General features: G+C 36.5%; 1 protein-coding gene across 5 annotated transcripts in view; it reads right to left on the reverse strand.

Annotated features, from left to right (window-relative positions):
* The window catches only part of LOC100166532 (protein Shroom), a 173,540-nt gene that overhangs the window by 55,632 nt on the left and 103,117 nt on the right, over positions 1 to 14,791 (reverse strand). For 4 of the 5 annotated variants that reach the window (XM_008183349.3, XM_008183350.3, XM_008183351.3 and 1 more), the window contains 2 exons: positions 4,732 to 4,924; positions 1,742 to 1,975 (listed from right to left, as the gene is read on the reverse strand). In XM_008183349.3, the coding sequence (XP_008181571.1) occupies positions 1,742 to 1,975; positions 4,732 to 4,924 (427 nt within the window). Of the gene's footprint in view, positions 1 to 1,741; positions 1,976 to 2,273; positions 2,559 to 4,731; positions 4,925 to 14,791 lie in introns of those variants that run through there. The other variant, XM_029487341.1, reaches the window with a different exon arrangement.

The following is a 14,791-nucleotide window of genomic DNA, read 5'->3' on the forward strand; positions in this document are numbered from 1 at the left end:
AATAGGGCACCGGAATTCTTCGCGGGAGAAGAGCGTTCAACAAATTGTATGATAATATTATATAGATAACGATTGTGTGCAGTGTGTAATACAACATAAGGCGAGCTGTGAGCTACAATTCGGCGATTAGAGTTCGAAAAATTGCAAGGACACGGGGACAAAATATACACTACATAAGAACACACTACACGAAAACACTACACTACCCTGCATTAACGGCGAGTGCACGTCACGGGTCCGGTTAAATTAATACCTGTTGGAAATTACACAGACTGCAGTTGTTATACCCATGATCTACACACTCTCTGTCGCTGCACCTGAGCAACGTACAGACGACTGCAGCTGCTGCAGGTCGAGTGCACCGACTTCGGCGGAATCACAAAAATGCACGGTCGCGCATACCGCGTCCTTTGCCCGGCACGCAGTCGTCATCGTCATTATTATTGTTAGCGCGCTTTTTTCCGAGAACGTTTTACCGAGAGCATAATATTGTATAGTATATTATATACAATATACATTTATCGCTCGACAATCGCAAGCTCTATCGTATAGGCACTTTTTGGAATATTTTTATAAACGAAACTGTACATCATTAATAAATTGTCGCTTCCACTATGCGTGGCGACCAAAATCTATATTTCAAACGTCTCAAATCGTCGTCGCCGACGAGGTGTGACCCCGGGAGGTATAATATGTTATTATAATGCCAGCGATCGCGCGAAACAACATCGATTATTAACAACGACAACACTATTTATAATGATCGACACCGATCGGATTCGGTTGTCGGACCGAGAACGCGCGCGCGACGACCACGAAATCGCCAATAATAGTATTATTATTACACAGCCGCGGCGATAAATATTGTAATCATGAAATATTATATTTTAAGGCGTGTGTCGTACCGGTGGAGCGTGAAGCGTCCGAAGACCGCGCGATTCAAAGTCAGTGACCCATCTCGAGACGGACACGGCCGCGGCGGTGGCGTCGTCAAGTCCCACATTATAATATTACTGTACGGCCAATAATGTCGCCTTTAAAATAATATTAATATGAACTATAACGTTTAAATTATTATTAATTATTCGTAAATCACGCGCGGGCGGGGTCGTATGTGTACATAATAATATTATCACAATAACGTCTCGCCTAGTGTTACGAAAATATATATCATAATAATATTATGTATCGTCATCGTGAGTTTTCTGAGAGAGGAAATTTCGAACCAATTAATAACGGCTTTGCAACGAATTCGACCGGCGAGACTATCAGGCTATTTGTATTTTTACGTTTGGTCGAATATCATACTCCTCCTCCCCCGAAGGTTTGTATTTTCTACATATTTTTCCATCGACTTTCACCGATCCACTCGCGTTCTTCGAGCGCGTATTATTATTATTTATTAAGTCATGATAGCACCTAGGCTGTGGCCGCAGAAGCAATGGCGTTTTAGTCAAATATCATATCGCGTACAAAAAGCCGAGACGATAAGACGTACAATAATATGAATTTGTCGTAAATATAAAATATATTTGTGTGTACACGAAAGGAGATCGATGATAAATAATGACGAGATGATTTCTCGTCAGTATGGGTGGCGCGACATGATAATAATAATTAATATTCTATCGGTTAGGTAAATATTATTAGTACAACTACTCTTTTTTTTTTCTTCTACAGACTGTATAATATTTTATAATATGTCTATAATAATATTTATATTGTGTGCACGCGTGTTTACTTGTTGCGTGTACAGCCCGTTGGACAGTCTCTTGGGATACGGCCGGACGATGGGCGGCGGTTGTTCCTTCGGGTAACTATTGCTGCTGCTGATGCCGCTACTGCCCGTCTGCTCTTCCGCCCAGGACTTTCTGGCCGCGGTGACGGACATTCCATTGCTTTTGACGGTCGTCGCCGTGGCGGTGGTGGCCGGACAGGATGGAAATTTTTCGTGTCCGCAAGTAGCGTCCTTGACCTATAAAAACGGATCGTTTGTATACACTCACATGTTTGCGTTTCTTTATTATCGTAAACATACTACACACACACATGCAATGATATTATATTATATTATATTATAACGACATGGACAATATAGCGGCAACCCAAAAAACCGCGAAAACACCGAATCTTAACGAAAATGTCGGCGATACTACAATAGTACAATTATTCGGATTGACCTTGTCGTCGGAAATAGATAATGAAATACAACGTGCGCATGTTATAATTATTGTTTATAAATTAACCAATCGGTCGAGACAATAATCGGAGACCTCATTGTTTCTGTCGGTAGTGCGTGCGTACGTAGTCTGCGCGGTAGTTGGTATATAATAATATAATAATGCAACAAGTACGCAGCCGCCGAGTATGTTGTTGACGAACTAGAGAAGAAAAAATTCCCTCGGATATGCGGCGGCGACTATGATTCTTCCGACTACATCGACCTCAAATTCGTCCTTGACGAAGATATTTTTTTTTGTTTTTTCATTTAAGTACGACTATCATTGTATAAGCCGAACACCCACGGACGGAATTTTTTCATATTTTTTATACGCACACACGACGTGCATCAATCGATATAATAATGTAACTGGTTCATCATCACGTCGACGAAGAGCACACCGTACCTGGTTCGAGTCGCCGAGTATAATATATTTACGTCGATGAATAATCGTACTGTCGATATAATAATATTATGAAGCATATTATACACATAGAAAAAAAACACGGAGATAATATGTTTTCAGATGCCTTTATAATATGCGTTATACCAATACGATTTCTAATTTATTTTAAAATCATTTTTATGATAACTCTTGTTTGTGCCGTACAAATCATGTAGTTATTAACAATTTATTATTTAAAACGATATCGATGGAAAAGAAGAAAATGTGTATAATTATTGACACGTGTTTCATAAGGAATGATTAAAAGTTTTATTTTCTGCACCTGCAGCATTAAATTATTTCAAATGCAATTTATTATCTCATAAGTCATGACGTTAAGTATTTTGTACAGAATTGCATTGAAATAAGCCAGTGAATTATTTCTACAGCAATGTTTTTGTTTTTAAACACATTCAATTTTTAAGGAGTTATTTTTTATGCATATAATTATATTATTATATTATTATATTATATTAATTTTAACGATTCCCATTCACCTCGGAGTGTTTATCTGTTTTTAATTAAAATATACGTAGGTAGAGAGTACTAGAGACTAGAGGTGGAGAATATAGTGAATACTATATGCGTACATCATAGGTATTATATTATGATATTGAAATTTAAAATAACTTAAAATATTATAGGAAACGGAACAATATAACAAACAATAGTTAAACGTCATTAGCGAATGCGGTAAGCTATTTAGCTGGTTAGAAGAAACATATGCCATTAATGAAGCAGGTTTTCGTAGTAAAATCTTATAGAATGTGTGCATTTTTTTGAGGTATGCGACGTGATACGATATTCCGGAAACTCACTGCGAACAAACAGATAAAAGCACAAGAAACGCATTGACAAACACTAATGAGTTATTGCCAAAAACAAAATAACGTCTATAATAATTTTACATATCGAAGGCATTGGGCATATTATATCGATTTTTAAAGTTACACTGTGATAAATTATTACGAGTGCAATACCTATTTTATTTCCATAGTTTTAAATCATATTGCGGCCTTTCTGCAATGTACCATACATTTACACACACGCGAATAACAGATTTTAGATACGTGTATAGATCAGTATTTAGTTTAATTTATTATTACATTACACTAATGCACGCTGTGAGTTGTTAATTTGTAATTTAACTTTCTAATTGTATATTAATTATATTAATTAAAATAATAATGGTTGGCTCCCCTATTAAATAACGCTTTCCAATGATTCGCCGACGAACACGGAACACAATAAAATTGTGTGTTCCTATTATCAGCCTAACCCGAGATAATAATATTATAAATAGTGTGATGGTATCGTTATAGGAGTTCGCAGGTTGTATTCATCGAAAAACAAGTTTGGAGATAAATATAGCGTGGTACCTGTTATAGGTATATTGTATATTATTATTATGCACACACACGCAGAAGAAATGTATCATACATTTTTGTGGTTTGATATCGGTGTTGTACATATCGGACGAATATAAAAAAAACATTTAGATTAAATTTTTTCGCGCTTACCACACGCTGCTACGAAGGTAACAAAATAGATTAATCTATTATATTTCATAATAATAACCACGGAAGGCGTTTAATAAACTTGATAAAAAAAACCGTCGATTACGCACGAATGTCAACTCGCCCCGTAGTAGATAGTATACGGGGTGGATGATTCACCAAACATAATTTATACAATAATTGTTATTATACATCTATGACAATTCTGAGTTACTTTATGAGTCGTCATAAATTATTGACCTTTGAAATACTTAGATTTTTTATATCATTTAATGAATGACGTGTTTCAAAATATGAAAACCAACCATTTTTACTCAAGTTGTCGAGCAAATTGATGCATCTAATTATTTTCCGGAGGGGACATTTATAAAAAAGTTTAAACCAAACCCACTTTTATATCAATAGGCGGAATGACGGGTAAATTATAATTATGATTATGATTAAATTAATTTTTTTTCTTCAATGCTTATATTTAATAATGTATTCACACCGTGCAATAAGCCATGTGCAATATTATATTAAAATAGATAATTATAAAAAAAACTCACATCCACGGGTGGCAGTGGGGCCCTGTGTCGGGGTATGTGTCCGTCGCAGGTTTCAGTCATGCGGGCCGTTACTCGACCGGACTTGACGCCGTTGTTGCCGTGCGATGAGCGGTTTTCCTTGCTGCTGGGCAGTTCTCTGATGGTGGCCACGGCGGAACAGTTGGCCTTAGCGAACGATCCATCGTTTCGTGTTCTATGGAAAAAATAAAAAATTAGTCCTCTTGAAGACTCAATGTAACTTTAAGACGTATAATATTGTATATTTAAACGACCAGAATAATTATTTGAAACACATACACCACACAGCAATTACAGCAATACCAGCAATTTTTGGTTGGGATATTCTCCAATCAAGAAATTTATATTTATTGACATTACAGTAAATCTTTTTGTTAGAAAAATATTTTGTAAGGGATGTCTCTCATCCCTGTTTGGACCCAAAGTACAACCCTTCTGCTTCGACGAATGTATAATAATATATTTTTAAATATTATAACTTTGTGCGTATTATAACCATAGGCGCAAATTGATTAAATTGTTTGGGAGGACTCAAGCCCCCTCCCAATAGGCCATATTGCTTAGTACCACAGATTATAAAAATTAGTACTAATTACTAGATTTTTAACTGGGGGGACTTGACCGACATTTGGGGGGACTAAGTCGCCTCAAGCCCCCCCCCCCTATTTGAGCCAATGATTATAACGCTTATATTATAATTTGTGCGGTTCACATTAAAAATTTAAAAAACTGAAAGGCGCCGGAAGCGACGTACCCTAGGTATAAACAAAGTAATATTATATTAATATAGGCGGCATTCGTCGCGCTCGCATTCGCGATTCGCCGCAAGACCGCGACGGATCGATGGTCTCGTAGCAATGGTATTTTTTTAATTTGAATCATCGTAATTATCGTTATTTTTTCTACAATGACATTTGAGACGAAAAAAATGTACAATAAAAAATACGACCACTGTGGCAGAATAATATTATAGTTGATTGTCATTATACACCGGCCGACGAGGACCGACCGAGACGCGATTACACCGGCCGACGACGCGTCCGAAACCTGGCGACACTGTAAACCTGTAGTTAACATAATATTATATTATTACTTGTTAGTTTTTAGTTAGCGTCATACTACATGACTACTGCAGTTTAGCTTATTTACGGGAATGCAATGAGTGCAAAGCGTTGAGGGGCCGATCGACAGACCTAACAAGGATATCCGAATTACACCGGGTACAAGGTAGCGTAATGTTATTCTGATCTTAAAGGGGTGTTTACGTAATCGGTGGAAAAGTATAGCCTATTTCAGTTTAAGCAACTTTATCAAAATATTTAACAGTTAATACCGTAAGTAAAATAAAAAAATTGAATTGTCCCTACAGGTTAGGTTTGGTTAAAACGGTATCCAGATTAAGATATCCAGCAGATATAAAAATGTCGACCATTATCATAATATTATTATTATGTGTACGTATACATTTTATAAATAATGCGCAAACGTTATATATATTTATTATTATAAATTTGAATATTTTCACTCTAAATCTGTTGCACTTTAAATCCGTTCCCTAGAAATTATCAACATAAGATAACAGCAGTGTATATCTAACTGTGCGTGCTTATTGTAAAAAAAATAATAATAATACGGGCACGCATGTTACGATTCATCGACTTCACGTGATTTATGTGCATACCTCGCCCATACATCGCGTCATAACAGGTAATAATAATAATATGAATTATAAATAGAGTTCTTATTATATACTAACGAGATGTAATAATAACAATAATAATTATTAATTAATAATAATATTATACTTGCAGGCCACGACATGGTCATAGTATTATTAATTATTATAGAGGTATGATACAGTCGTCTGGACGTAGATATCATTCGTAGTCACTATTATGTTGTCCGGCTCGGGGTGTTTTCGTACAATATAATATTATAATAACGAGTATAGTTTAATGGACGTTACTGGGTGCGCGCAAATAATTCCACGAATTTAAGTTGTGTTTATTATTATGTGTTATACCTTATACTAATAATAAATAATAAATAAATAATAATATATGAAAATTCATTATGGCAAACCACAGAGTGCACGTTTGAAGTGTTTAAAACCGGTTTTATGGTATATTAAAATCGCGTGCGTGCGTATGCTTGGTACGTTCGGTTAAATCGTCCGAAATGCTTTGTCACTCGACATCGTACACGCGTATGAAAGAAAACAACAATTATTTCTTTTTTATCAGTTTGCGCATTACACGGTTGAATCGTACGTGGTTTAAAAAGAATCAAAACGGTATTATTCGTATACCACACTAATGTTTGCAGTGATCTCCTTTGAACGATGTACGTTTTTATCTATATAATAGATTTTACTTGAACTTATAACCACGCCACCATGATGAGATGAAAACTAAACTTCTATTGTTGCACAAAGCATAAGCTTTATTGACGCGAGTTTGTGATAAAAATAATCATAATTATTAAATATTATTTTATATATATTTTTAAATATTTGTCAAACATTATGTACGGTTAAACACGAAAGCCGGGATCACATCTACATACATCGTCTGTCGCGTTGAGCGCTCGGTGGCCTAAAGGTGAGTGTGTTTACACTATATACGTTCACGTGTACGTGCATTTATGGCCAGGTTAGTGAAGGTGGATTTGATGGGGTTAGGATTGGTAAAATATTAGTTACCTCATAATATATTATATTTATATGTTATCGATATACAGCCGTGTACAGGGACTTGTCGAATTAGATCCTACAACGCGGTATCGCGGTTTAATCGTGTGGTAATAACGTATTAACACTTTGGTATACCAAAAGCTTACCATGTACACCAACCAATCACAGAAAAGTATTTTTAAATTGTATGTACGTACACGCAAACGTGTATATTGGAAACGCGCCTTAACTCTAGAAATGTCCTGGTAGATCATGGTTAGCGAAGGATTATGATGCCATTATTACAACGGCCAATCATAATATGATAAGAGGCAACAACAACGTTGCTATGTCCCGGCTTTATTCTTAATTAAGACGATCATATTGTTTACCACAATATCGCGGTCCCTTTGACTACATAACCACGGGTTCTCCTATACAAAAATATAATAATACCTTATTATACCCATGTTATTTTATGAACCGACGAACCGTGGTTTTGCTACCTATAAAATAAAATATTATATACCTAATACAATTTTTTTTTTAATCCGTTCACTGCATGGTGCACGCGCTATGTCAACAACAATAATAATTATCATTATCTTTCCGCACAGATTATATGCCGTCCTCCCAATATGATTCTTATGGGGGTACATTATATTGTAATCCGTATAACATAATAATAATATTATAATATATTATATAATAATAATAATATGCGTATACCCACACAGTGCATGTGCACGGCCGAATGATTTATGTGTCGGAGCTACCGAATTTCCCGAGGTCACGCCCATCTCTGGCCGTATATAATAATAATAATAATATGATTATTATTCCGGGATATTATATATTAACCAGCCGCCGCGAAACGCATCGCAACACTGCTGCGGCACAGCCTCCTCCGGGCGGGAGACAGAAAAAAACGAGAATAAAATTAAAACGCAAGAGACGGACCGGGCCGCGTGCGCATTCCAGACATTGTCGGGAACCGGTTGTGGCCGGCGGGTTTCTCTGGGGAATGATATAGAAGTACTAGCTGCAACGGCGATATTGCATAATCCGGACTTCCGACGGCGTCGACACCTACACGTATAGACGGCGAACTCGGCATCGACCTTTGCAACGGAAATTAATAAGAAACACAATAATGCTTCTTGTAGCAGTGCAAGTGGCGAACTTTTTTCTGGTCACGACGTATCGACCGAACTAACAAAGTTTTAAAAAAATTGCACGTTACAGAATTCCAGTAACATCATGTTGATAACAGATAGGTATAGGTACTTTATACATTTTTTTCTCAGTGATCGGAAATTTGAAAGAATTTTTGAGATCAGGTATTCAGGTGTGCCGAGTATATTGTAATAGTTTTAACGAAACGCAGCATTAACTTCATCCAGTGGTGTATTTAGTATTTTTTTTTTTTTTGGGGGGGGTGGATGACAATAAATTTAGCTTACAGAGTTGGAGGGGGGGCTACAATAATTATATAATAATACATGTATTTAAAGAGCTACGGGATTGGATTTGCAAATACGCTCCTGACTTCATCCATCGCAATGTATATCATTCCTTAGTTTAGATTTGATCGCATTTGTTGTGCGGAAAACTGGAAAATAAACTTTCGCAACTTCATATGTATTTATACGCATGAATAATTATATTGATTGTAGCCATATGCCAAATGGAATGAGCCACTTTTTTTGACTGAAAGTGAGTTCCAGACTTTCAACAAAATTAGAGTTATGGGTAATTCCGGACAATTTAGAAATAATCAATTATCATTTTCACTATAGCAATATTTCAGTACCTAAGTTATATTTTATTAAGTCAAAATATATTAATTAGTTAACCGCGGAAGGCTGCCGATCGATACAGCATCGGTTCGGGAGAGGGAGGGCTCATATTATGGAGCACGCCAAAATGTTGGCCGGACATGGTCGTTTATACAATATGATATATTGTACCTACAATCAATTAATGATGTCGTTAACAGGCGATCGCCGGGATGATGATCTGTGTGGGAAACAACGACGTCGATCGGCAGACGGCGAACGCGGTAGGTACGTAGGCAGGTAGGTAGGTATATAGGTAGGTATTCAGGCCGCGCGACAAGGTCGGCGAAATTTTTTTCGCGCTTTTTCCCTTCGTCGCAAGCGTTTACCGTTACTTAAACGCCGCCACGTCGCTCGCGTCTCAATAACGGTTAACGATTTATGTGTGGACGGAAGAAAGATTATATTATTATTATAAACATAATGCCGTGTGTGCGGAAACATCTATATATAGGAGAAAAAAAAATGACGATACATATCGAGACGTTGAATATGCTGTTGTTGTTATTATTGTATAAGTGTATAACGCGTACATTTGTACACCTTCGTACGTTACAGTATTGTATCATAATGTATATTCCGTGTACGCACACGATATTCAAATATGAACGCGAAAACCGTTTAAACAATACGTCGGCGGCGGCTCAAGTAAATTAAGGTAAGGTACTACATAATAATATTATGTGTGTGTGGAGAGTCTGCAGCGGCAGTAAACAGTCGCGTGTTCGTTATTGTCGTCGTCACCCGTGACGTCCGATGATGATGTCCATTGTGTTCGCGGATAGGTATATTGTATTTTATATTATATATTATTGTGTATGCGCGCGCTTCCTACACAAAATTTTATAATTATTATGTAATGAGCGCATATTACAATATAATATTAAACACACGCACTTGGAAGGTCACTAATTTGAGTCGTTTTTAAATAGAATAGTTAACTGCAGAACTTAATATACTTTATGTAATTAGTAAATACCTATATCATTACTATAACGGGTCCGACGAGAAATACCGATAAATACGGCGCAGTTGTAATAGATCTATAATCTAATGTAAATATAAGAACACATATTATTACTGTATAGCGGTATATTATTATATTATGTCACGTTTGTTCTGCTGCTGCAGCGTGTGCATGTAAATAGAGACATCAATAATCGTATTCGAGGGGCTTCAAAGAGGAAACGTATTTTTTTTGGCGGTCCGAATTGCAGCATTCTACACGGACGGAAGTATCGAGTACCAATAATGCACAATAATTTAGTGCCACAGATGCGTTACAACCAGCTTCCCCGACCGCCAGCAGTCTGTACATTAAACGCGCATTAATAGTATACCTACTCGTCGGAAGGAATGCGTGCGCGTAAAGCGATGAAAAAATAAAAAGTGATTCGACCGGAAAAAACTGCTACTGCACTGAGCGAGACCTCACTGCGTTCGATCGGAAAACGTATTAGGTATACGTTTATATTATGTTGTGCGTTCATTTTCCCTTCCTCACGTGCAGGTCTGCACACTTCTGCGGTGGCTATTTACGCGTGTTTTTTCTTCTTCCATATAATATTATTGAGTTTGAGTAAAAAAAACGTAGGTATAGAAGTATTTACTAAACGATCGCTCAGAACCGACACGATGAAAAAATTCAACTCGCGGAGACAATATTATAATAGTTTTAAGAGAAAATGCAAAAGCTAAACATTTTAAACATTAACATTCAAGACTGGAAAAACGAAGCGGTTTGAATGGTTCAAAAATATAAAATCTGTGTAAAAACGTGATTAGTATTATGGCGCTTTTTCATCGGGACAACCCACTTCGTGGGGAGGGTTTGCTCTATTTGCAGCACAACTGAACAATAGTGGGTCAGTCGACTGCCGACAATATAATATATGCTATGTATACACAACAGTAATAATCTCGACGAGACGTGTTTAAAATATAATTCATAATAATAATTATTACATAATAATAGATCTGTGCCCGCACGGCCGAATAGCAATCAATTGAACTTCACACTCGCAGTATAAATTATTCAGACGCACAGAGGTGTGCACACGCGTATCTATTAGTATAGTAATAACTGTATAATCGTCGTCGAGTAATAATTACGACCGTTTTTTTTAGCGGCGAATAATTCGGGGAAACCACCGCGCGCGTTAAAAAAACCCCGACCGAGGTTATTATATTATGCGTTACACGACGGAACATAAAAAGTTTATAATACATGATTCGATCGGTCAAATTATTCACAGTACATTATATTATACATAGCGCATTTCAAACCGTAGGTATTTGTTGCATTCATCTCTTGAGATTTTATTTTAGACTTTAAATAATACACCGCCTCTACTGTCAAAAGGTTGGATCCGATGGGATAATTCGATCGACATGTTTTTTGACGTCTGACTGTCGAGATAATACTGGAAAATTGTTGTATCGACGCACTGCTGTTTAAATAAAACTAAGCTAAGATGTGTGAAGATCGTTATTGTAACATACCAAAAATTGTGTTTTCATCAATGTAACAGCATATTATGATTTTCGTTTAAACCAAATTCGACAGATATGTGCCGGAATTAGGTGATTTTATTGTAATGTATAATTACGCGGCCACAATGCAGGTCACACGAGGACAGAGTATAACTGAGCGTAGGACGTATAGTAATTATTTATACGCGACGAGAGACCTTTGACCACACAATATTATATACGGGGGTGACTAAGGCGAGCGCTACGAAACGATTTCAATATTTTATGTCCTTTCTTTTCACGTACATGGTACACATTATATTATATGTTATTATTATTATATTTATTATAAATTATATTAAATTATTATTATTATTACATACACACTACGAAGACCACATAACATAGTGTCATTATTATTATTAAATGTCGCCAAATCGATTTATAGCTATCTGCACCATCAAACGAAATAGTATAATATTATAAATTATAATATTCGTTGCATCATAACGTCAAGCGCCGTATGGTATATAATATTATGTGTCTCGCCGACCGTACTAATAACTTTGCAGCAGTCGAAGTGTCTAAGCATTATAAAACGCCCACGCGCGGCATATAAAAAATTCTGTCACATTTTCACTTTCGCCTCGGACCGAATTTTTTAAAGTCGTTAACGTCACTTGTTCATTATTTCCCGAAAAACATACGGGAATTCCATAAAATTTGCAGCGTAAATCGTAATGATAATGTAACATAATGTAGATACCGTGCACGTACGTTTCGTACCTATATGTTAACCATTATTATTATTATTATCCTGTATCCATACGTTTTATTTATTTATATTCGCGACCGATGGACTTCATCTCGTGCTATAGTTACCGTTTCTATGGTATGCGTAACAAACGCGTATATACATAATATTATACACACAAATACAACACATATGTTTGTGCATTGGCAATGAAAACCGGTTGTTTTGTGGCCGTGAACCGGTGTCGCCGGCGGAGGAATTTTTGCACTTGTTCGACCTAACCTGCGAGCGGAGCGCGCACCGTTCGACCGCGGTGCACATACTGTATAATAATATAATTCATATATAATACCTAATATAATATTATATTATACAGACTTCAAGACTTGTATTATATTATATACGGCGTACACACGACACACACGCCCCTCGCGCCAGCCCGACTGCGCTTTTAAGCGTGTATTCATTAAATCCGAGTAAAACGCCTTCCCTCGGCACTTTTCGCCGGGAGTTAATCTCCTGCAGTATTATAATAATGAATAAAAATTAGCGCGTTGTGTAATTATGCGATCTGTGCGCGTTGTATATTATAATATTATTTCTGAACGCGGCTATTATAATTATTATATCAGATGTTACTCATATATTTTACACACACACACAATAATAATAACGAGCCCCGTCGTCGTCTCGTACGTTAGTATATTATAATATTAAAATAATAATAATATGTAACGACCGAAATTTTTTTTTCAAAAAAAATTGACAAACGCGCGACATTAACAACTCACACGCACACGCGCACTGCACACACGGATCGCCGACGCTCGAATCGGTGTTGCCGGTCAAAACGTTTTGACAGGCGGAATTTTAATGAGAGTCTGATGATAATTGAGAACAGCGCGCCCACGCAACCGACCGTGTAATGGATACGATTACGGCGGCGAACGAGGGTTTTGCAACCTGTGCAAATGGACCAAGCCATTAGAGCGGGCGGCGGACATGACGTGTACAGCGCAGCAACACCACTTGCGCCTATTACAAATCACAGCGCGATAATGCGTGAAGAATCATCTTGAGTCCGCTCGGCTTCCATATTACATGACGTGTGTTAAAATATTATAACTAATATTATAATATTACAGGTGGCTACCTGAATACCTTTATTATACCTGTTATGCAGCGCGTGATGAAGCTAGAGGTTAGATTCCCTAAATTTGTGCTTACAAATGTACTTTGCGCGCAACGTTTCAGCGTGGTCAAAGTTCAAAAAACTCCATGAAGCACGGCTAACTTCAATTATGAGGAGAAAGGGAGGGGCGACTTTAAAGTTTTGAATTTTGCTTACAAAATATACTTACGAATTGCTCACAAATGGCCGAACATTTTGACATGTGGCAAAAATTGCAATGTTTCGAAGAAGTTGGATGCGTTTTAAACTTTAGTGGATATTGAGAATGGTTGAGATTATACAAATGACGTATGTATGTAGGTAATATTTGAGAAAACTTTTGAATTTGGGATCCAAGGATCTTAATTTAGGTTATAGTTACCTATACTATTATCTGAGCGCACGGCAGTGCGCCAGGCCAAGTTCCAGCAATGCTAGTGTATCTTTACACGAACCAATTCTCCCAATTTTTCTAACATATATATCTCTGTTTCCTCTTAAGATAAACTTTTGAAATTTAAAACACAGATTAATCTCGAGTAGTTTAGGACGCTGTATGAAAATGAGCCCTTAATATTGTGCCATTTCAAAATGGGAGGATTTCAAAATTTGCAAAATTGTTACTGACTCACTCACTGATCATCAAAATTATAAGACACTTCCCGTATAGGTAGAAACGTGAAATTTGGCACAAAGATAGGTCTTACAGTGTAACTAAAGGAAAAAATCTAAAAATTGAATTTTTTTCAAAATTTATACCGCTTCAGTGAGTGTATTTCTAAACGTATGAAGTGGCGCGCTTAGCACGCATAAACGTTTACTTTCAAACAGCGTTACAATATGGTAACAAGGAATTGTTTGTAGTTGACTTATATATAATATATTATATTTATAAAACATAATAATGTTTTCGTACATTTATTTTATTCAAATACAAAATATACAAGAGAAAGTATATAAAACATATGAAAAAAAAAATTTAAAAATAAATAAATAATAATAACACATCGTCCACGATGCTGAAGCCCACAAAAATAAATGATATCCCCAACAAAAACATAACCGTGAAAAAATGCCAAGTTCTAAACTCCCTACCAAAAAAGTCGGCCTATCAAAGTAGTGAAATCTACATCATG

The sequence above is a fragment of the Acyrthosiphon pisum genome, chromosome A1 (genome assembly GCF_005508785.2).
Source record: "Acyrthosiphon pisum isolate AL4f chromosome A1, pea_aphid_22Mar2018_4r6ur, whole genome shotgun sequence".
NCBI lineage: Eukaryota > Metazoa > Arthropoda > Insecta > Hemiptera > Aphididae > Acyrthosiphon > Acyrthosiphon pisum.